The 23,683-nt window shown below is 42.6% G+C and overlaps 2 protein-coding genes across 3 annotated transcripts in view; one reads left to right on the top strand and one right to left on the bottom strand.

Annotated features, from left to right (window-relative positions):
• The window catches only part of TAF1A (TATA-box binding protein associated factor, RNA polymerase I subunit A), a 29,707-nt gene extending 12,087 nt beyond the window's left edge, over window positions 1-17,620 (bottom strand). The window contains exons 1-7 of one of the 2 annotated variants that reach the window (XM_006115591.5): window positions 17,201-17,620; window positions 16,588-16,744; window positions 12,748-12,917; window positions 10,909-11,022; window positions 3,607-3,805; window positions 2,071-2,198; window positions 281-439 (exon numbers count right to left, since the gene is read on the bottom strand). In XM_006115591.5, coding sequence (XP_006115653.3) covers window positions 281-439; window positions 2,071-2,198; window positions 3,607-3,805; window positions 10,909-11,022; window positions 12,748-12,917; window positions 16,588-16,735 — 918 coding nt within the window. In that variant the 5' untranslated portion in view covers window positions 16,736-16,744; window positions 17,201-17,620. The remainder of the gene's footprint in view (window positions 1-280; window positions 440-2,070; window positions 2,199-3,606; window positions 3,806-10,908; window positions 11,023-12,747; window positions 12,918-16,587; window positions 16,745-17,200) is intronic. The other variant, XM_006115590.5, reaches the window with a different exon arrangement.
• A 2,950-nt stretch (window positions 17,621-20,570) lies between these two features.
• The window catches only part of MIA3 (MIA SH3 domain ER export factor 3), a 49,712-nt gene continuing 46,599 nt past the window's right edge, over window positions 20,571-23,683 (top strand). Inside the window, exon 1 of the mRNA XM_075925238.2 lies at window positions 20,571-21,344. The gene's annotated coding sequence lies outside the window, so the exon portion shown is untranslated. The remainder of the gene's footprint in view (window positions 21,345-23,683) is intronic.

Below are 23,683 nucleotides of genomic sequence, written 5' to 3' on the forward strand. Positions count from 1 at the left end.
ATAGAATGAGATACCAAATAAAATATCAAGGAGGAAACATTTAAGAATTGTTTTTCCAAACATTTGCACCATTTTCTATGTGGTATCAGAAGACTTGCAATAGTCTGAGGATAGAATTTGGTTTCTCTTCTGTCCAAATATGTTAAAAATTTTGGACAAAATCTGTAACTGCTGATAAAGCAGAAATAGACTTTTGAAAATCTATTTTTCAATTTAATTAATTTATATTCTGTAAAACTAGTCATAAAAACAATATATCAAAATAGTCGAAATCTTATACCTTGAGCACAGCTATCCGTGTCTTCTTTGATTCACCCTGTCTTTTTAGGAACTGATACAAATAAACATGAGCATTGGGATTGGAAGGAAACTTCGAATTGTAAGCATACTCGCTTAACACCTGCCGGACTTCATCATAATCCTCATAGAATTCCAATAGCTGTGAAGAAGAAAATGTAAGCACACTGTTAGAGCCTGATAGCGTAACAGAGATCAGAAATATCACAACTAGTTTTAGATGGTCACAAACTATACTGTGATGATAATCCTGTAAATCACTTACTACTAAGATGGAAAGGAGCCTTTCGCTACACAATCCATTTTAGTGTTTCTGAGAGGTCTTTGTTTGACAACCCTGAAGAATTAAATCCTCTACAGATCAGACAGGAGTACAGTGAACCCTCGTTTATCGTGGTAGATAGGTTCCAAACCCGACCGCGATAGTTGAAAATCCGCGAAGTAGGGACATGTATATTTAACATGTATACAGCGAGCCCTCGCTACTTCGCGGTTCGACTATCGCGGATTCACGTATATACATAATGTAATGAAAAAAGTCCGCGAAGTCGTGAATCCGCGATGGTCGAACCGCGAAGTAGCGAGGGCTCACTGTAACTGCACAACCAGATTCCTCATACTTTCCCTACCCCCTACAACCTGTAATAATGTTCTCCAACTTTAACTTGGAGGGATCCTCTCTAAACACAAATGTTAGCTCTCCCAGTGACCAGTTCTATCCTTGATCTCTGTGTGCTACTGAAAACAGATTCTGATCTGCATCCTACTGGAGTCAAAGGAAATAATCCCTTAATTTCAATAGGCATTGGACTGCAAGTAACAAGAATAAGGAAAAATGGGGTGAAGCTTTTCTGTAATAGTGTGAGGCAAAAGATTCTTGATATATATATATATATATATGTGCACAGGACAGTAAGCCCAGCAATACTAGATGCCTCTGGATTAGTAATGAATAATGCTAATAGATTTCAATTTAAATCTAATGTGTCTTAATAATACTGCTCTAATATGTAATTCGCTTTCCACTATATATGAAAATGTTCATACCTAAAAGTCATTAAATACAGGGAAAATACATTAAACATTTATATAGTAAATACTTGCTGTCACAGTATTTCTTTTTAGTGAACAAGATTCTCCATGACAGTGGTCAATTTAATAAAATAGCATAGCAAATCCCAGGAGAAGGTAAAATCCTGAAAGGCTTGCTAGCATCAAAGAAAACCAAGTGCCATTAGCAGTGCAAGAATAATTAAACTGTTTTAAAGTTATTTTAAGTTTAATTCAATTTTAAAAGTTAGTTGATTTAGCAGTTATAATCAGAAAATCAAATTGTGAGATTCCATATTTGTTTTGTGACTTCAGGATCCAACTATAATCATCTTATAATTAAAAGAGGATTGTTCCATTTGTACAACAAATACAATCTGATATCTGAACAATCAAGCCATGCTCTAATACTGGCACCATCACAAGTAACAAAAACATCTCCAGTTTACCCAGTGATTATACTAGTAGACTCCTGCTTGTATTCTCATAATTATGATGGTCTTGCAAGAATAAAAGCTTCCTTTCATCAGGATTGTAAGCAGATGTGACATGAAAACATTACATATATTGTTTTAAAAGGCAGCATTTCAGAAAATCACTTTCCTAACTATACCTTAACTGCAAGTAATCAAACATCAGAAAATATTTCACTTTGATCAAACCACTCTGTTTAAGATAAGACAAATGAGCATTTGAGTAATATTTGCAAAGAAGTGTCCTTACCTCCACATAACACTTTACAAAAGGGTCCCATACGCCAGGTATTTTAATTATCTCCTTGAAATTTACCGCTGCCTGCCGAAAGAAACTGTGCATTTCCTGTTCAACAAACTGTGCAAGATCATCATCATCTGCCAAAAGATTTTTTTTAAATGTACATAAGTGGTAGTCTCACAAAGTTAGGATTCAAGCCATGGTGGCCTTTACAGAAAAAAAAGCCAACACTTTTAATCCAACTTCAAAGACAGCATCTTAACCTAAGAGAATAAAGCTCAGTGCAAGCTAAAAAATGAGGACAAATGAATAGATGTTAAGTAACAGTTAACTGACTTGTCGAGTAGTCGATGGAATTTCCATCTTTTACACACACGCACACGTTTTGGAATATATTCAAGGGTAGTCAGAGCTTTGGGTAAGTGACTTTTTAATATCTAGCCATAAAAATCTAAAATAAATGGTATTGTTTCTCTTGGGTATGTCTACACAAGGCTTAACTCGAAATAAGTTATGCAAATTGAGCTACATCAATTGCATAGCTTATTTCAAAATTGGGAGTGTCTACAAAGCACTTATTTTGAAATAGAGCACTCTTCCTCCAACTTCCCTTACTCCTCGTACAATGAGGGTTACAGGAGTCAGAGTACGAAGTCCTTCAGCTTGAAAGTATTTAGACATTAATTCAAAAGAACTACCTGCGGTGTAGACATGGACTAAGTTATTCTGAAATAACACTAGTTATTTCAAAATAATGTTGCTATGTAGACATACCCTTGTGCAGAAAATATTTTATGGTAGTACTTATAATTTTCATTCAAATAAAACTCTCAGTTCCTGACCCTAAGAGGAATAAAGGATTCAAATAACATTTTTAAGTGATCAGGATCCTGTGCTGGGGATTTTCATCTACCTTTATTTTATCTTGATTTATAATAAATATGCCTTCTTGTAGAAGTTTCACAGCACACAGATACAACAAATGACTTTTTAAACAAACGTCAAACAATATTCCAGTGTTACTTTCCACCTCCTCCCACAATTATATGGCATGAAAAACATGAGAAAGAAATTACATAGTTAAGGGTTTCTTGTTGAGAACAAGGGCCCCTTCTTCATTTAAATGTGAGGACTGTTACTTCCTATATCTCAGCTGATCTCCACTCCCACAGTGGTAACATCAAGATGATTTCTCAGGAAACCAAGGCACTTACCACTATAAACCCAGCCTCAATCAGATCAAGTTTATCATGAAGTAAGCAGAAAATTCCACCCAGATGTTTAGATTTTTCTTACTGAGAAGGTAGCCAGGAGCTTGTTCTCCGCTAAGAACAATTCTTTTGGAGGAGACTTTGCATATCCAATTAATTAAAGCTTTTAAAAAAATAAAATAAAATGTATGCATCAGAACTTTATAAGCTCTCTGTGCTGTAAGTGATCAGACCGAATGCAAGCTTTTACCACCAATGTTTCCTCCTTGAAGGATCATCAGCAAACCATGGTGACTTGTGAGAATGACAGAGCTAAACAGCTCCTGGTACTCACCAAGCTCTAACATGGCTTTTCTCTTTTCAGACCAGTTATAGTAGTCCAGCAATCCCTTATAAGCCTGAATGAGTTTCATTTCTTTATCATGAGCAGCTGTTTGTTCTCCATACCTCCAGCCTTCTGCCAGGGACAGGTTCCGGTAGGCATCATCAATCAGTCCATTACACAACAGATGAAAGACGTGTTCTAAACAGACCTACAATGATTTACATGATTTATAATATTGAATTTTATGTCATACATATCACACTGTCCAAAGAGCACACTGCAATTTTACCTCCTACCATACACCTGCAAAAAAAGAGCCACATTAGTAGCATTAATATAACACAGTGTAAATACATGTTAATTAGAACTGTGACTGAATTGGAATATTCCAATTAGAAGTTGTTTTGCATAGATTTTTTAATTCAAATGATGTGTCTGTACAAAGTGTTGGAGATAAATACAGTATTAGGAAAAGGAGACATGTATTTTACTCTCTCTAAGGAAGTGTAGACATTGCTGGGACGCTAAATCATTTTTTGCGTCAGTCTTCACCATAGAAGATGATGTTGGGGAGACACATAATTCAGACCGGGTCTTTTGTGGTAATAAAGATGAGGTACTATCCGCAAAGGAGATGTCAGAAGAAGTAGTGCTAATACAGTTTATAAAGCAATAAGTCACCAATCCAGATGGCATACATCCAACACTCTGAAGGAGCTTAAGAATGAAGTGGCTGAGCTGCTAGCAAAAATATGAAATCCCTCACTTAAAGCAGCCACTATTCCAGATATGTTGGTATGTTTTTGTTATGTTCCAGATACGTTGATATATTAGCTTGATATGTTTTTGTTAATAAATTTGTTTAAAACTTCCTAATTTACACTGTTAAAGTAAGGCAATGTTGGAAAGATACAGACACACACATGCGTGCATGTACTGACAATGTTTAGTTCACAAAATAAGCCAAAGCACTAAACTGTTCTTACTACAATACCCTGATGTTCCTCTACTGGTTACTTTTTTCTGTCCTCTCATCCCAATCTTAACTCTGAAATTTACCCAGAAAACTTGAGTTAATTTTTGCACTGATCTTCACCCATTTTTTAATTTCTGTAATGAACTTTAAATTTTCCCAGAAATTTACCAAACAAAATAAAAGACTGAAAATGCAGGACACTGCAAGTGCTATAATTTTAAAAAAATATATATAGGTTTTTAAGGAATGGTGGCAATCTGATACACAGTACAAGTAAACCTTGCATCTGTAACTGAAAAATTGGTTTAAAACGACAACTAAAACTAGAACAAAGAAAACATCTGTAAAAATCACAATATGATGGGGCCTAATCAGCACAGATTCAAAAAAGGAAAATCATATCTCACTAATTTATTACAATTCTTTTGTACGGGTTGATAAAGTAGTAGATAGGGGAGAACCAGAGGATAGTTTGTTTAGACTTTTAAAAGGCCTTTGAAAAGATCCTTCACAATTAGTAAAGAAACTAATTAGACATGGGACAGGAGTAAAAATAATTCGTTGGGGACAAGGATTCTCTTTTAGTTCTACGTTTATACAGCATTTAACATAATAGGATCATGTTCCATGACAAGGGCTCCTCCGTACTATGGCAATACAAATAAAATAGTAATATTGTCACAAATCAAAAATTAGCTAGGAGACAAAAAATAAAGCAAGATGAAATGGAAAAACTTAATCATGCCAAAAGATTTACATAAGAGTACCTCAAGGTTTCTTAGTAATCTAGGGTGTGTCTAGACTACTGGGTTTTTTCGAAAAAAGTAGCCCCCCCCAAAAAATAATAAAATAAAGTAAAAAAAAAACCTTCCCTGCGCCTAGACTGCTGCAGCGTTCTTTCAAAAGTAAATAGGAAGAACACGGCAGTTTTCTCGACCATGGAAAACCTTGTTTTAGGAGGGAGAATGCCTTTTTTTTTTAAAAAAGTGTTCTTTTGAAAAAAGGTGCTATATAATGCAAACAGTGCTTTTTCAAAAAAGAACATCCAAACTGCCTGGGTGCTCTCTTTTGAAAAAGCAGCTTGCTTTTTCAAAAGTATTGGTTGTAGTCTAGATGCTCTTTTTCGAAAAAGCCTCTTTCGAAAAAAGTGTGTAGTCTAGATGTACCGTTAGCATATGAAACTGGCAAGGGGGGTATACAATAAGGAAGCAAATTGTAGATGACAAAATTATTTTGATTAAATCAGAATTACAGCAAACTGTGAGGAGCTACAAGACTTCACCAAGCCAAAGTGAACAGGCAACATGATGGCAATGGAAAGCTCAATGTTGATAACTGCAAAGTAAAACACATTGGAAGGGAAAAAAATGTATGCTATCCATATACATTACATGATTCTAAATTAACTATAAAACTAGGGTAAAGACCTGTGTATTAGCAAAGTTAGTGTATAGTCGAGTAAACAATTAACTGATAAACTTGGGCTTATCGGTTAGGGATGTGAACACCTAGTCGACTATCTGATAAGTAAATGCTTATCGGATAGTCGACAGGCTGGTTGACAGGTCGCTTCCACCTCTCCTCCCCTTGCTGCCTCTATCAGAAAGAGGCAGCAAGGTAGCAGAGGAGGGAAGAGGAGGGGATACTTCAAAGTGGCAGCAACATGTGGAGCTTTGAAACACTACCCCAGGCTGCACACAGTGTTTCTAAGCAGCAGCACCACGTGGAGCCCAGGATCAGTGGGGGAGTCCCCAGCTGACTCCAGGCTCCATGAGGTGCTGCCGCTTTGAAATGCCACGTGCAGCCTGACACTGGGCTCCCCCATGGCATTTTAAAGCAGCAGTGCCGCATGGATCTTGGAGTCAGCAGGGGAGTCCCCAGCTATCCCTGGGCTCTAAGTGGCGCTGCCGCTTTGAAACACCATAGGGAGCACGGCGCCAGCGGGGGACTGCCTTGCTGGCCCCGTGCTCCCTGCAGCACTTTAATCTTTGAAGTGTAGCAACAGTCAAAGGCGGAGGCACCCTATCGACTAATCGTTTAGCATGTGACTGAGAGAACCAGGCAGAGGAAAAGATGGGTCAGTGAAGGAAAAATAGAGCTCAAGAACAGGTATGTGGAGTTGGAGAATGAAGAAGGGGTACAGCAGATAGATAGTGAAGATGGAAGGGTAAGGAAGAAGAGAAGAGTGGTTAGTCCCATAGATAAAGAGGAAGAGTTAATGGAGACAACACCAATAATGAGCATCAGGAGGACACAGGATGGGTTGAAGTGGTTTACAAGGGAAAACAGGAATGGCAAGGACTTGCAGCCAGAGGAAGCAAGAGATAGACTAGAGAATCGCACTGTCACCAGGAAAAGGCAGGTCTACGTGACTGGGGACTCCTTATTGAGAAGAATAGATAGGCCTGTAACCAGAGCTGATCCAGAGAATAGAAGGGTGTGCTGTCTGCCAGGTGCTAAGATACGGGATGTGGAACTGAGATTGAAGAGGATTATTAAGGGAGCAGGAAGGAATCCATTGATCATCCTTCATGTAGGAACAAATGATACAGTTAGATTCTCGCTGGAACGAATTAAGGGAGACTATGCTAGGCTGGGGAGGACGCTCAAGGTAATTGAGGCTCAGGTGATCTTTAGTGGGATTCTGTCTGTTCCTAGAGAAGGGCAACTAAGATGTGACAGGATTAGGATGATCAATAGATGGCTTAGGCAGTGATGCTATAAGAAGGGCTTTGGGATGTATGGTCACTGGGAGGCATTTATGGACAGAGGAAAGTTCTCTCGGGATGGACTTCACCTAAGTAGGGAGGGAAATAGACTTCTAGGATGGAGGTTGGCTCAACTGATTAAAAGAGCTTTAAACTAGGAATTTGGGGGAAGATGGTTGGGAGATGTCCAGGTAATCTCCACGCCGGATTTTAATACTGAGAGGGAGGAAAACGAAGTAAGAAAGGATATAGTTGGGGGAAGGAGAATGTACATGAGAAAGGGTAGGGTAGATACTAGTCATATTGGAGGTACAACGTCCGTGCCAAATTGGGTAAAGAATGTGAGTGAGGCCAAAGAGCAAAAATTAAGATGTTTGTACACCAATGCGAGGAGCCTAGGTAACAAAATGGAGGAACTAGAGATCTTGGTCCAGGAAGTGAAACCAGATATTATAGGAATAACAGAAACATGGTGGAATACTAGGCATGACTGGAGTACAGGTATTGAAGGGTATGTGCTGTTTAGGAAAACAGAAATAAGGGTAAAGGTGATGGAGTCGCATTGTATATAAAAAATGAGGTAGTTTGTAAAGAAATAAAAAATGATGGAATGGAGAAGACAGAGTCTGTTTGGGTAAAAATCACATTGGGGAAGAAAACTATCAGATCCTCCCCCTGGGATAGTGCTTGGGGTGTGTTATAGACCACCAGGGTCCAATTTGGATATGGATAGAGACCTCTTTAATGTTTTTAATGAAGTAAATACTCATGGAAACTGCATAATCATGGGAGATTTCAACTTTCCAGATATAGACTGGAGAACAAGTGCTAGTAATAATAATAGGGCTCAGATTTTCCTAGATGTGATAGCTGATGAATTCCTTCATCAAGTAGTTGCTGAACCAACAAGGGGGGATGCTATTTTAGATTTGGTTTTGGTGAGTAGCGAGGACCTCATAGATGAAATGGTTGTAGGGGACAACCTTGGCTCGAGTGATCATGAGCTAATTCAGTTCAAATTAAATGGAAGGATAAACAAAAATAAATCTGAGACTAGGGTTTTTTATTTCAAAAGGGCTAACTTTAATAAATTAAGGAAATTAGTTAGGGAAGTTGATTGGCCTAAAGAAATTATGGATCTTGAGGTGGAGGAGGCCTCGGATTATTTTAAGTTAAAGTTGCAGAAGCTGTCACAAGCCTGTATCCCAAGAAAAGGGAAAAAGAGTATAGGTAGGTGTGTTAGACCAAGCATCTTGGGGTATGTCTACACTACCTCGCTAGTTCGAACTAGCGGGGGTAATGTAGTCATCCGCACTTGCAAATGAAGCCCGGGATTTGAATTTCCCGGGCTTCATTTGCATGAAGCCGCCCGGCGCCATTTTTAAATGCCGGCTAGTTCGGATTAGAAGCGCAGCACAGAATCCGAAGTAGCCGGCATTTAAAAATGGCGCCGGCCGGCTTCATGCAAATGAAGCCCGGGAAATTCAAATCCCGGGCTTCATTTGCAAGTGCGGATGACTACATTACCCCCGCTAGTTCGAACTAGCGGGGTAGTGTAGACATACCCTCAGAGAGGTGATTAAGAAAAAGCAGAAAGCATATAAGGAGTGGAAGATAGGAGGGATTAGTAAAGAAAGCTACCTTATTGAGGTTAGAGCATGTAGGGACAAAGTGAGAGGCTAAAAGTCATGTAGAGTGGACCTTGCAAAGGGAATTAAAACCAATAGTAAAAGGTTTTATAGCCATATAAATAGGAAGAAAAACAAAAAAAGAAGTAGGACCGCTAATTACTAAGGATGGAGTGGAGGTTAAGGACAATCTAGGAATGGACCAATATCTAAACAAATACTTTGCTACAGTCTTTAATGAGGCTAATTAAGAGCTCAGGGATAATGGTAACATAACAAATAGGACTAAGGATATGGAGGTAGATCAGTGATCCCCAACCATCTGAGGCTGCCGGGCGCCAGGGGGCATGGCCGTTCGCTTGCCGGGTGCCAGAGGGCAGGGACTCTTGGGCGCCCGGGGGCGAGGCTCCCCCCATAGCCGTGCACCCCCCCCCCCCAAGCGCCGTGCCGCCACTCCCCCCCTCCAAGCACCGCGCGCCCAGAGCCGACCCGCCCCCCCCCCCCTAAAAGTAGGAATAAGTGATCTTACGGAAAAGGGCTTATTTTCCGGAGAATCGCGTCTACACTGGCGCTTTTCTCCGGCAAAAACCCCGAGCTGGAAAAAAGCGGCAGCCATATAAATGCAAATGCCGCGGGGGATATTTAAATCCCCCGCAGATTTGCAATTCCGAAGTGTCTCATTAGCATCCCTTTTCCGGAAATAAATAATGGGTTTATGAAAGGGATGGTTTGATGAGATAACATGATCTTGGTAACTAATTGACCATTCATTATCAGTGGGAAATAGGTCAATGGAGGAATGATAGGAGTTACTATAGAGAACTTTCTGGGTATCTGGCTGGTGAATCTTGCCCACATGCTCAGGGATTAGCTGATCGCCATATTCGGGGTCAGGAAGGAATTTTCCTCCAGGGTAGATTGGCAGAGGCCCTGCAGGTTTTTCGCCTTCCTCTGTAGCATGGGGTACATATCACAGCTGGAGGATTCTCTGCATCTTGGGGTCTTCAAAGTATTTGAAGGCTTCAATATCTGAGATATAGGTGAGAGGATTATTCTAGGAGGGGGTGGGTGAGATTCTGTGGCCTGCATTATGCAGGGGGTCAGACTAGATGATCATAATGGTCCCTTCTGACCTTAAAGTCTATGAGACTAATCGTTTAGTATCGACTATTAGTTTAGTAAATTACTCTAAATTCAGAGTAAATTACTCTAAATTTAACATCCCTATTACCAGTAAATCCTATGGACTTCATGTACTCTCCTCCCTGTATCAGAGGCAGCAAGGTAGGGGGAAGCAGGACCTGGTGCCTGTGAGGCGCTGTCTGTAAGTAGGCTCTCCACAAGCACCAGATCTGCCTGCTCCCTCCCACTCCCATGCTGCTACCTCTGATAAAGAGGCAGCAACACAGAGGGTGAGGGGAACAGGTTGGAGCCAATACATGTGGGGAGCCAACTTTCAAGCAGGCTCTCCACATATGTCAGGCCCACAGACTGCTTGTCTCCCCTCTCCCCCGCCCTCCCCCCCACTGCCTCTGTAGGAGACCGGGGCAGGGGAAGGGGGGGGGGGCGGAGACAGATAGGAAGCCAATGCTGGGGAGAGCTGACTAAAAGCTAGCCCCCCCAGAAACAGCTCCACGGTGCTGCCTGCCCCTCATCCACACTGCTGCCTCTCTCAGAGGCAGCAGATGGGAGGGGGGCAGACGAGGCTGCTGTGAAGCAGTTACACAACTATTCAATTACACATTATCTAACACTGCCACAGTTACACAGTAGAGATCTCAAAGACTTTAGCAGAATGTGCAGATGCAGTCAATAAAGCAAACAAGATGTTAGGCTGCACTGGGAATGGGATGGAAAAATAATGATTACACAAATCTAAGATGTGGTCTCTTGCTTCTAATAATCAGTGATATTCTTAAGAGTGTCAAGAGTTATTTGTGGTAAAATTTTCAGACAAGTGTGATTCAACTCAGTAGTGCCTTTTTACAGATGTCCTCACCTTTAAATAGTTTTTTACTCCTACATTTTTTATCCGCTCAGCAAAGTAGTTGAACTCTTCAATGCTGCTTTTGGAATGATGGCACAAAATTTCAGCTCCTATTCTCCACACCACCTGCCAATGGAGAAAATAATCCAAAATGAATTAAAATGTCAGAAGTGAAAACACTGTTGTGCACAGTCTTTCATCACTGTGCTATGTTTAACTGCAAATAGAATATTATTGTGTATTATTTACTGCTATAGTAAAATATACCTGCATGAAGAAGAAGTGAAAATAAAGCTTAATTGCAATGGAAACTTCACAAGTGGTCACCATACTCTCATGCTTAAACAAAATTCACGAAAACTGCATATAGAAGCCAGAAGGTACCTTCTATGCACTGACAACAAGTCAGGCAAAGAAGAAATTTTCCTTTCATGTTACCTGCTAAAATGAAGGGTATAGATAGCTCATGGTACCATAACCCAAAATAGATGAGGATAACTAGATGAAATTGCAAACGGAAATACAGGCAGTCCCTGGGTTACGTACAAGATAGGGACTGTAGGTTTGTTCTTAAGTTGAATTTGTATGTAAGTCAGAACTGGTACATATTGTAGGGGAAACTCTAGCCAAACATTTCTCCAGAGCTCAGTTTTATTCTCCCACACCTCACTTCCCTCAGTCCTTTATTCTCAAGCTGAGGTGTCTGCTGAGAAAAGCCACTCCGCGTCTCCCTGGTCTGCTGGGGGGACGGGCGCGCGCGCTAGCTTCGTGTCTCCCTGGTCTGCTGGGGGAAAGCAGCTAGTGCGGGGTTGCCTCACCCCGTTTGTAAGTAGGGATCTGATGTAAGTCGGATCCATTTAACCCGGGGACTGCCTGTACGTTTCTTGCTCTTGGACAGCCCACTTCCAACCAAAACATCTTTGTGATCAAGATTTGTCTACTGAGATAGATCAGCAATGCCAACAAGCTGGTAATATCCAGTTAGAGATGTTAAAATGCATGGGTTTTTGGTAAATGTGTAACTGCTGAAGTTTTCAGTTTTTACATACAAGGGAGAGGAAGGATAGGAAGCAGTGGAGAGGAGGGGGGCGGTATGTGGCTCTGTGGAAACCAGTGCGCATAGGGAGCCGGCTTCTGCCTGCACACATCCCCTCCCCTTACTCTCCATGCTGCTGCCTCCAATACAAAGGCAACATACTCATAGGGAGCCTGCTTAAAAGCCCATCTCCCACCTGCTTCCCTCCCCTACCCCCATTGCTGCCTCTGATACAGAGGCAGCCAGGCGGGGGAAGGAGGAGGACCTTGCATGTAACGGTGAAAGTTAAGCAATGAGCCCAGCCTCATCAGTTAACCATTTAAACTTATACACTATCACAGCCCTATATCCAATAGCTCTGCATTTAATTTTTTTTCCCCCATCTGTTGAAATGCACAGAGGAATCAGGAAAGAGACTCACAAGAAGGATCATGCAGTACTGGAGGAAAATGGTGGAGAAGTAAAACAAGATGCAGTTTTCAAACAGATACAGATATGTAGAGGAAATAGTGGCAAATGTGCTTGTCATTTCTATGCTTCAGAATGAGATTATGAAAAATCTATATTTTAAGTGGAACACTCTACTGGTATGATTTGTGGAATATTTATTCATATCTGGCCCTCATTCTTATCAGTTGTACAAATAGATAACAGGTGACACCGGAAAATTAAGAAAATCTCTCTGATAGTTAGATTTTGGGGATATATATCTTAAATAAACAAAGCCTAAATATGGATCCTGGATTATCTCAGATACCCCTTTAAATTATTGCATCAGATGAGGGAGAGCTTACTGATTTTTCATTCCTAATTACCTCTGGGGCAGCCATCCGATGTTCAGCAGAGGTACTCTCCAATGTCTCCAAATAGGCAGTCATGAATTCTGCAGCCCTCTGCCACTGGTTCTCTAGCAGGGCCTCGTGAATGTAATTGAAACAAGCTGTCTTAGTTTCCTGAAATCCTGTTGGCTTTCGACCTCCAGTTGCTGAAAAACAATAAGTTTGTGCATAACTATTGATTAATATTCTTAAAAAAAACCCACAGCTATCATTTTAGAATCTATAGCTTTGCCAATGTCAAGGCTTCCATCCTTTGATTCTTAATTCCTATAGCAGTGGTCCCCGACACAGAGCCGTTTGTGTGCGCCCGCCAAGTGCTCAGGCCTGGCCTGGCCCCGGGCACGTGGCGCATGCATGGTGCCGGAGCTGGCCCGGGCGAATGGCGCATGGTGAGCGCTGGCCCCGGGAACGCCACGAATTAGCCGCGCGTGCTCTGGGCGCGCGGCGCTTGGGGGGGCGCCAGCCCCGGGCGCTTGGAGGGGGGGCCGGCCCCGGCCGCGCAGCGCTTGGAGGGAGGGGTGCCGGCCCCGGGCGCGAATTAGCCACCCGCGCTCTGGGCGCACGGTGCTTGGGTGGGGGAAGGGCCGGCCCCGGGCGCACGGCGCTTGGGCGGGGGAAGGGCGGCTCCGGGCGCGAATTAGCCGCCCGCGCTCTGGGCGCGCGGCGCTTGGGGGGGGCACTGACCCCGGGGCGCGTGGCTATGGGGGGAGCCCTGCCCCCGGGCACCCAAGTGTCCCCGCCCTCTAGCGCCCAGCAGGCGAACGGTCACGCCCCCTTGCGCCCGGCAGCCTTAGATGGTTGGGGACCACTGTCCTCTAGGATCCCTTCAGAAGGGGGTGGGATGAATTCAGGGAGAACAGGAATTTAAAAAAAAAAACAGCTCCTAAGTAGAGAGGTTAGTGAACAGAAACAGCAAACACAGGAATTCATAGGAGTGTGAAAGCCAGATACACTGAACATACTTTAGACTGAGGTCACTAACTTCCCCCCTCTACCCCACCCATTCCCCCCCCAAACAAACTAACAAACAATCCTTCAAGAATAAAAATAACGCAGGCAGAAGTCCAGCAGCAGAGTAGGGGCTACCCAACATATTGCACTGAATGCAGCACGTACAATCACCTGCCTTATCAACTGGTGGCATATATGTGCATTCAGAGCACACAGTTCATGGCTTGAGTACAGGCTCTTGAGACTAGCATGGCTGAACCAAAGGAGCTAAGGAAGACTGGTAGATACATAAGTGAGACTTTCAGGGATCCAGCAGAGCAGTCCCACACCTAATTTGATAGTTTCTGTGCTAAGAAGAATGAAAGTCAGAAGGAAGGAAGGAAGAACATAAAGCTGGAGTGGAAAGAACATTGTTTCTCTCCGCTCTAGCTTTATGTTCTCCTTCCTTAAGACTTTCATAGTTGGGACTCTCCTCTCAGATGATGTGATGATATCCTCTTGCATGAGGATACCCTTGTAAGGGGAGAGAATTCCAGTTATTAGGAGGAGACAGGTAATAGTCATGGAGGATTCAATTATTAGAAACATAGATGAGTTTGTGATGCCCAGGAGAACTATATGATTAAATGCCTGCCAGGTGCAAAGGTTGTGGACCTTAGAGAACTCTGTGTCTGTGTCTGTGTTTGTGGAGGAACTGCTTGGTGGTCATGGTACATGCAGTTACCACTGACTTAAGGAAAGGTAGGAGAGAGGCCCTGGAGGCTGCATTTAGTCTGCTAAACGCCTCCATGGTAGCCATCTCTGAAATGCATCCAGTTCCACATGCAGGGCCACTTTGGCAGAACTGCACGGTCTCAAAAGTGTGAATTAAATGATGGTATTCAGAGGAGGGATTATTAGGAATCTTTTGGGAAAGGAAGAACCTATATAGGAAGGATGGGCTCTACCTTCACCAAAATGGTGGCATGTAAAATTAAAAAGGTTGTGATGGAGTTGGGGAGAAAACAAGCAGGTTTGGAAATGTGGAGCGTCCAGTTTGGACACAGAGATACGGTAAGGGAATATTTATTAAAGAGAATACTCTACATCCTAATAAAGAGGAGAGGCTGGAAGTTGATAAAGTACAGGTGGGAAATGAAGAACAGTCAAAAGACTGTTTTTCAATTATGTCTGCCTTCATGTGAGAACTAAATATTGATAAATTTTATAAGTGCTATACAAATGCTAGAAGTCTGAACACTATGATGGGTAAAACTGAATGTGAAAGATACTGATAAAATAGGGCATCACAGAAACTTGGCAGGATGGTGATAATCAATAGGATATAGTGAAAACAGGGTAAAAATTATATAGATCTGACAAAGTAGATCATGCTGGTGGGGGAAGTGGCACTATCCATGGAAAAAAAAGCATAGAGTCATAATGAATCAAATAGTATCAACAGAATCTCTGTGGATAGAAATTCCATGCTTACATAACGAGAGTATAGTGGGAATGTATTACTGACCATCTCATTGTGACAGTGATTGTAAAATGTTCAGGGAGAGAACAGAGGTTAAAAAACAGAAAACCCAATAGTAATGGGGAGTTTCAACTTTCCCCATATCGACTGGATATATTTTGCCTTAGGATGGCAAGCAGGATAAAAAGAAGGGAGATAAAATTTTTAAACACCATTAAGGACTGCTTCTTTGTGCAGCAAGTCCTGAAACCCACGAGGGAAAAGTTTTAAATGGAGCACTGGACCTGGTCTAAGAGGTGAATATAGCTGACCCACTCAATAATAGTGACCAAAATTAAATTAAATTAAACATGCTTGTACAGGGGGAAAATATCAAAATAACTTCAAAAAGGAGACCACCACAAAAATACGGAAGTTAATTAAACAGAAATTAAAAGGAACAGTCACAAGAATGAAATTCCTGCAAGAAGCCCAGAAACAATTTAAAGAATGCCATAATAGTGGCTCAAACTAAACACATACGCCAAATTAAAAAAAAAAAAAAAAAAAAAAAAAAAGAAAGCATCACAGTGTCTTAAAGTACAAGAGACAGTTAGAAGCAAAAATATGTCCCTTAAAAATTGGAAGTTAAATCTTACTGAGGAAAATAAAAAGATGCATAAACTCTGGCAAGTCAAATATAAAAATATAAAATCCATCTCTGAAGAGCCAAAAATCCATCTTTGAAGAGCATTCTGGAAAAGACACAAAACTAGCAGCAAAATGAGTGTTAAGTCCATCAGAAGTGGGGAGCCTGTCAAACAATCAGAAGGGCCACTGGATGATCCATGTGCTAAAAGAGCACTCAAGGGAAAAAAGGCTGTTGCTAAGAAGATAAATGAATTACTGATATTGGTCTTGACTGCAGAGGATATGGGGAGATTCCCACACCTGAGCAATTATTTTTAAGTGACAAATCTCAAATGGATCCAGATTGAGGTGTCAGTAAAGAAGGCTTTCAAACAAATTGATTTATTAAACTGAAAGGTCACCACAAGAGGTAGATAGATTCATGGAGGTTAGGTCCGTCAATGGCTATTAGCCAGAATGGTGTCCCAAACCTCTGTTTCTCTGGAAGTGGGCGACAGGGGAGGGATCATGTGAGGACTACCTGTTGTGTTCCTTCCCTCTGGGGCTTCTGGTATTGGCCACATGTTCTTATGCTATTCCAAAAGGTCCCTGACTCCTCGTAGAATGAGGATTACAGGAACACTGGAATAGTGAGCCCAGAATAATGGGCTTGCTGTGAAGACACAGGATAGCTATTTTGGGATACTCCAGTATCTTGAAATAGCATTGTAGTGTAGCCCTAGTTACCAGTATGTGTTACTATGAGTAAGCAGTTAACAGAAAATTACACTTACTTGTATGCTGAAGATACCTCGGAAGTACAGGTAAATGGATAGCTGGAAGTGAACTGCTTTCAATCCTTACTGCAGACCCATCCCATGCAGACTCTTCTGTAAACTCCTCCTCTGCCCCTCTTGTCAATTGTTCAACAAAACTGTCCATGTCTTCCACCTGCGAGGAAAACTTTTACACCTTAAAAAAATTCACACACACGAAATGGTGATGTGGGCTGTTTATTTAAAGTCCCATAGGTGAGGGGATGGGGAAAGCTCTAGGACGGGGAAGCAGAGGGAGGCAGATTACTTCTATTACTATTTTGTTACAGCAGCACCACTTAACAAGGGGAACACGAGCCTGCCTTACCCCAATCACACAGGGGGTCCATCTTAGAGCTGGTAGCTGCAGCCAGTTCTCCTAAGTCCCTGGCCAGTGCCTGACGGTGCTGCCAAATGATGTTTTTTCCACTGGTCTTAATTCCCCAGACTCTAAATCAGAAGAGCCAGGGAATGGCCCAAGCCCGGCCTTGCAGGGCAAAGGGCACCAAGCACCTCAGAGCCCCCCCGAACCCCGCACTTCTGGCTTGGCCGGGCTCGCCCCGCAGCTCCCTCCCCACCGAGCCCTCCGCACCTGTATGAACCGAGAGATTCCCCCGCCGGCCAGCCCCAACCCGGCTCCTCCACAGCGCGTGGCACGTGCCAGGAGTTAGTACGCTCCTAACGGACGTTTCCGCATCCCGACAAGCAGACGGCCATGTTTGGGTCGGGCAATGGAAGCTGTCATCGGCTTCTTCACGGACAGGCTGAAAACGTGATCTGACGTCACTTTTGCCCCAAGGCGGCGAGCTATTGCGCATGCGCTGTGTTCGCTCCGACGGCTCGCCAGTGCGCAAGCGGCGTCGAATGGGCCTGGGATTGCTCCCTTGTAGTGTGAGCCGCTCCCTCAGGGAATGGGGGCGGGGCAGCAGGCGCCTCCGCGAGAGCCGGGCCACAGCCGGGGGCAGTGGGCTGGGGCGGGTGGCACGGTGTCTGGCGCGTCCCGCAAGCGCTGCCGAAGGGGCCTGGCGTGGCTGGTGCCGGACCGCCCTGCCCTCTGGCGCTGCGCGGCGCGGCGCTTTGGAGCAGGCGGAGCCCTGTGGCCTCTGACCTCCGCCTGCTGCCTCGTACAGAGCTGAGGCCGCGGCCAGGCTGGCGAGATAAGGGGCAAGCCCCGCTTGGCGTTCCGGCGCGTCAGCCCCAAGGCAGGGCAGCTAATGCGCCTGCTGACACTGGGCGAGCGGGTAGGAGAGTTACAGTGAGTTTGTTTGGAGCCATGTTGCTCTTAGGCGATGAGAGAGGCCAGGCAATATCTTTTATTGGGCGCACAGATGTTGGTGAGAGACCAGCTTTGGAGCTACATATACAGCACTTCTTCAGGTTCTGTGGCTGTTTGCAAAATAGGATTAATCAGATCACTTAGTAATTGATGTGCTAGAACAGTGGTCTCCAACCTATTTAAGCACGAGATCACCTTTTGAATTTAAGTACAATCCAAGATCTACCTCAAACCCAAATACCCTTGCCCTGCCTCCTTTGTGCCCCCTTCTCTGAGCCCCGCCCCTGCTCACTCCATCCTCCCTCCCTTCCTCCCCCATCCTCCCTCTTTTTCACCAGGCAGTAGCAAAGGGTTGGGGTGCAGGCCCTGGTTTTGGTTTAAGGGATTTGGAGTGCGAGAGGGGCACTGAGCTGAATTTAGGGCAGGCAGTTGGGGTTCTAGGTACAGGCTCTGGGAGGGTGTTTGCAGGGGGGCTTGAGGCTAAAGCAGGGGCTTGGAGTGCAGAAGGGGATTCATTACTTGGGGTTTAGAATGTCGGCTCCAGCGGGCCACCGCTTACCTCAGGTGGCTCCTGGGTGGTGGTGCAGTGGGGTTAAGACAGGCTCACCCCAGCCCTGGCCTTGCACTATTCCCAAAAGCAGCCAAACTCCCTCCATCCCAAGTCCTGTTGTGCCCCCCCTCCCTGCTCTGTGGACATAGGATACGGACTGGGATAGGATACCTTGACATCAGCGCCCCTCTTCTCCTGTGTTCATGGTACAGGTTGGCAACTGATTATCTCAAGAACTTATATTGGCCTAGCTACCTCTGTCATGTAAACTAAATTGATCGAATCTTGTATAGCCAGTGCTAGGTCAACAGAAGAATTTGTTCATGAGCCTAACTACTGCCTCAAGGAGGTGAATTACACCAAGGAGAATCTCTCCCACCTACATAGGTAAGTAGTGTCTATACTGAAGCACAGCAATGGTAGTATTTTAAGTGTGGACAAGTCCTAAGTGTAGGCAAACCTGGAGACCATGTGTACTAGGGGTGTGAAAGTATAACTGGGCTCATCGGTTAACCTTCACAGTTACACTCAGGCTCCCAGTGTGCATAGGGAGCTGACTTAACAGGAGCCAACTGCTTTCTCCCGCATGCAACACTGAAATTTGCAGTGGGTAACTGTTTACTTAAATGCATTTTAACATCCGTAGTGAATACACTTACTAGCTTTCAGTGGCACAACTGCACCAACTCTGCTGCTGTAAGAGCATTCATATAGCTGTGTTATGCTGACAGGAGACAGCTGTCACAGCGACATCATAAAACCAGCTCAGTGAGCAGTAGTAACTCGTGGATGGAAAAAGTTAGCGGGAACATTGGATGCCATAATGGTGACAAAGCTGGAGGAATAAGCCAGGGTGGCTTTCCCAATACCAAAGACTATTTCCAGAGAAGCCAAATAATGTTGGAGGAACTAACTAAAATTATATAAATACTATATAAATACAAAACTTCACAGCTGAAAAATCTGAAGCCCCTGGACACATAGCAAATGTCTTACTGAATCTGACACCTGGTTCATCTAGCCCAGGATCCCATCTCTGACAATAACCAACATCAGATGCTTCACAGAAATGTGTAAGAAATGGTACTAAGCAGATGTAAGATAATCTGCCTTCCAAGAGAGTACCTCCTTAACCTCATAATACTTAGATACTGTCTTAAAACTAGGGATGTTAACGTGTACTCGGGTACACAGCTAACTGATAAGCCTGAGCTCATCGGGTAACTCCTGGTGACAGGCACGCGCATGCACACACTCCCTGCTACCTCTGTATCAGAGGCAGTGGGGGAGATGGGAGGCAGGCATCTGGCTCCCTGTGCCTCTCACAGAGGCAGCAGCAGGGGCGGGGAGAGCTGCGTGTAAACGTAACCAGTGAAATTTTCAGTGGTTACATTAATTTTTGCAAAAGTGTATTTTAACATCCCCACTTAAACCTGAAATGTGGTTATTACTTTTTTTATTAGGGTGACTATTTGTTTCCATAACACACAAGTTTAAATATTTGGACCTCGACTGCATACACTTTATGATAAACCTAAGTCAGAAAAACAGAGAGGCAGGTACAGAGGAGGAAAAATATTTCTGGGTTAGATTCACAGTTGACCTTGTAGATTTCAGTAAAGAACTTATGAGGCAACAACTTTTTGCACACCAGAAAATTAAAAGCCCACATCAGTACTTGGAACACACTCTGTGGATTCCAGTTGACAAGGAGATATCTGAACCAATAGCCTGGATTGAAATAAAGTCTCAGTTTGCGTGCTGACAGTAAAAGACTATGTATTCACCGCATTATACCAGTGTTTCTCAACCAGTGGTATGAGTGCCCTTAGGGCAGTGGTCACCAACCAGTAGGTCAGGATCTACCAGTGGATCTTGGAGCCTCTGGCAGGTGATCCTGACTGGTTTGTCTGGGAGGCTATCAAGTGCTGGCACTTCAGCTGCTCCTCTCTTCACTACCCTGCTGTTCCTGCCCAGAGCCTCAGAGCTGCCCCCTGGGAACCTCTTGCTTCTTGTGCAGGGTGGGGGAGAAAGAGGCAGGGGGCACATATGTCATTCTGTCCCCTTCTCCTGTACCCCATCACCACAGAGTGAAGAGGGAAGGGCTTCAGAAGGGGTGGGGCAGGGGTATTTGAGTTTGAGGTAGATCCTGGACTGACTTCACTTTTTGAATTTATCTTGTGCTTTAAAAAGTTGGAGACTACTGCCTTAGGGGAACTCGAGAGACATCTAGGGGGTACGCCAACAACTGAAATTTGGAGAACTGAATTTTTGTTTTAAGTTTTACAGCGCTTTATTATTTTTCTACTTTTCACACCCCAAAATTTCATTGCCAACCCAGCTACAATTAAGTTTTTTAAACAAATGTGTTGCAGTGGTAGAAAAAATGTTTGTGTATCTGAAAACTCTAAGTGGTGGGGGTATTTAATTTTTTTTGTTAAAAGGAGTACTTTTTTTAAAAAAAAAGTTGAGAAACAATGCAGTATACCATAGGGAGAGAGAACCAGAAGCAATTGAGGAATAGAGGATATTGTGCCTGCTACAGTGCAAGACAGGCTCTGCAGATTTTTTCACTGCTGGCTTTTTTTTAAGTGTTCTCTGCTTAATTTTTCCCAACCCTCATCACAAATACAACAGAAATGAAAACTAGAGTATTAACAACAGACTAGATTTTAAAAAGGCCATTGATGTTAAAGTTCAATATTTGGATACTACTGGCATTCACAATACCCCTGTTGAGGTTCTGCTGTCTAATCAGAGGAACAGCTTCACGAGGAGAGGTTGAAAGAGACTTGTATCAGAATATCCTATATCTCAGTGGGTGGGACACTATTGTGGTATGATTTGAAAAGGCATCTTCCACCTTCCTATCAAGTAGAGAAGGGAATTGACCCCAGCTCCATCATTCAGGTGAGTGCTCTAACATCTGAGGCACCACAGGTACCTCAGCATTTTTGCAGGAAATGTCCAAGCTATGTGTCCACAGAAGCTTTGTGAAACCTATTACTGATAACAATGCATATGTAGGCACTTGTATAGCCCTCAGCACTGTGGTAGACTAACTAGTAACTATTTTATATGATCAATATTGGTTTTTTAATTATTATTTTTAAAGAGACAAGGATGTTGCCAAACTCACAGAGGTGCAACTGACAAAAGATTTTATGTTGTCTGAACTTGATATATATGCCCTTTGCTTTATTAAACTATGTTTAAATGCAATTGTAGGTAGGAGGGTAGGAATTTTTATCTATGGACAAAGGATTAATCATATCATGACCTGTATTTTAAGAATTGCCATAGACTAAATCCTTTTATTAGTTTTTCTTGAGGATGTTTGTTTATATATATTAAAGAAATTTTGTCAGCTATTCATTTAGAATGTAAATGCCTCCATTCAAGGAGTCTGGCTTTTTCCAAGTCTTGGGTAGTACAAAGCAATACTAAAAAGCCACTCAGCTCCCACCAGCAATAGCTGGTTCCTTGATGTCCAAACACACCAACCAACGAGGATCGTATAAACTTTCCAGGAACTTGTTTCACTAAACCACCTTCAAAAATGTTAGGCTTGCCCCAGTGTTGATTGCAAAGTTTGCATATGATTTTTGTGGGGGGTTGGTTCTGAAGAATAGTTGCAGATTTTCTAGGGTATTCATACCCTCAAATATAATACATATGAAAATATATCTTAATAATCACACTGATAGCCGGGTATTTGATTTGGTATAGTCCCCTGCTCAGGAGGACAAACAGTAGTTTATTATAATACAGTAACCAGTTTTGCAAAGATTTACTTATGTGCCTAATTTTAGTATGCAAAAAGTGCCATTAACTTAATGGGTCTACTCCCATATATACATTATGCATAAGGCCAGAGATATTACCTCTCAAGGAAATTTTGCCAAAACCACCCCAGTAAGATCAATTGCCTGGAACATTTCTATGCTCAAAATGGTTAATTGTAAATTTACAAGGTAACTTGAGAAAAACTTTATTTGGGGAAGGGTGAGTTCCACAGGTATCCAAAAATAAAATTCAAAGTAAGGAATAGAGAGAATGTGGAGTGGTAAATCCATGTTTGTGATAGGGATGTAAAAGTGTAACCATGTTCACGGTTAATGGATTAGCCTGGACTCATTGATTAATCTTCACAGTTACACACAGGCTCCTGGTATGCATGGGGAGCAGTCTCTTGGCATGCACCGCGGTGCTCCCAGGGAGTTGCCTCTCTGTTCTCCCTACCTGTATGTAACTGCTGAAAAATTTCAGCAGTTACACGGATACTTAAATGCATGTTAACATCCCCACTTTGTAAACTGACAAAAAGCAATGACACTTTGAGAGATGTTGATTACTAGAAAGAAGGGATCTTGCTTTTCTTTGTCCATGGCACAGATTGACATAATAGCATTTCTCATTTTCCTCTGACTTCTGTTCAGTAAACTGTCACAATTACATATTTTGTTTTTGACATTAACATCCAAAAGTCGAATGGAAATTACACTACAAGAAATTTTACCCTCAAACTGCTTTTGTTTTGACATTATAGAATTTGTGAGCTCCATGTATGTTGAAGCACATTCATATTAAAGTATTTTATACGTATGTATATAGCTTCTAATTGTACAATGTTTAAATGTATATTGCATGATTTTCCATAAAATCTAGTTTTATGACTCAATCTTGGATGGGGTTAGATACTTAAATACTGGAAAGCTATCTTTTAAAAGCAAATTTCAGATTATAACAGTTTAAATTCAGGTTGGACAACAGAACTGTGGCTAAATCCTTTTGTAAACTTCATACTGCAGAACCTACTAGGGCTTTTCATCCATAGATTGCAGTGCACTTTACAATGATGAGTATCAGTATCCTGGTCTATAAATGGGGGACCTAAAGAAGATAATGTAATGAACTGGTTTCTAGAGATACTTGCACAAGGTTGCTGCCGCTGCCATGTAGTGTTGTACAGTCAAAGTATTATGCTAGAGAAGTACGGATTAATGGGAAGGGCCCTTGTTACTGATGCATCCTGTAGCAGCTGGGTGTTTCTTGAAAGTTTGCCAACCAAATACAGGGAATTAACAGGGTACTCAAAGATAATTTATATCTTAACTTGTCAGATATTTGTTCTTAATACTTTAGTTTATATACAATATAAACTATTTTAAATTCTCTTTTCCTTTCTGTTGTGTAGGGGCGTGGTAACAAACTGATTTGTTTGTATGGGGCAAAATGTAGAGCCTATA

Source organism: Pelodiscus sinensis, chromosome 3 (assembly GCF_052426305.1).
Source record: "Pelodiscus sinensis isolate ZL-2025 chromosome 3, ASM5242630v1, whole genome shotgun sequence".
NCBI lineage: Eukaryota > Metazoa > Chordata > Testudines > Trionychidae > Pelodiscus > Pelodiscus sinensis.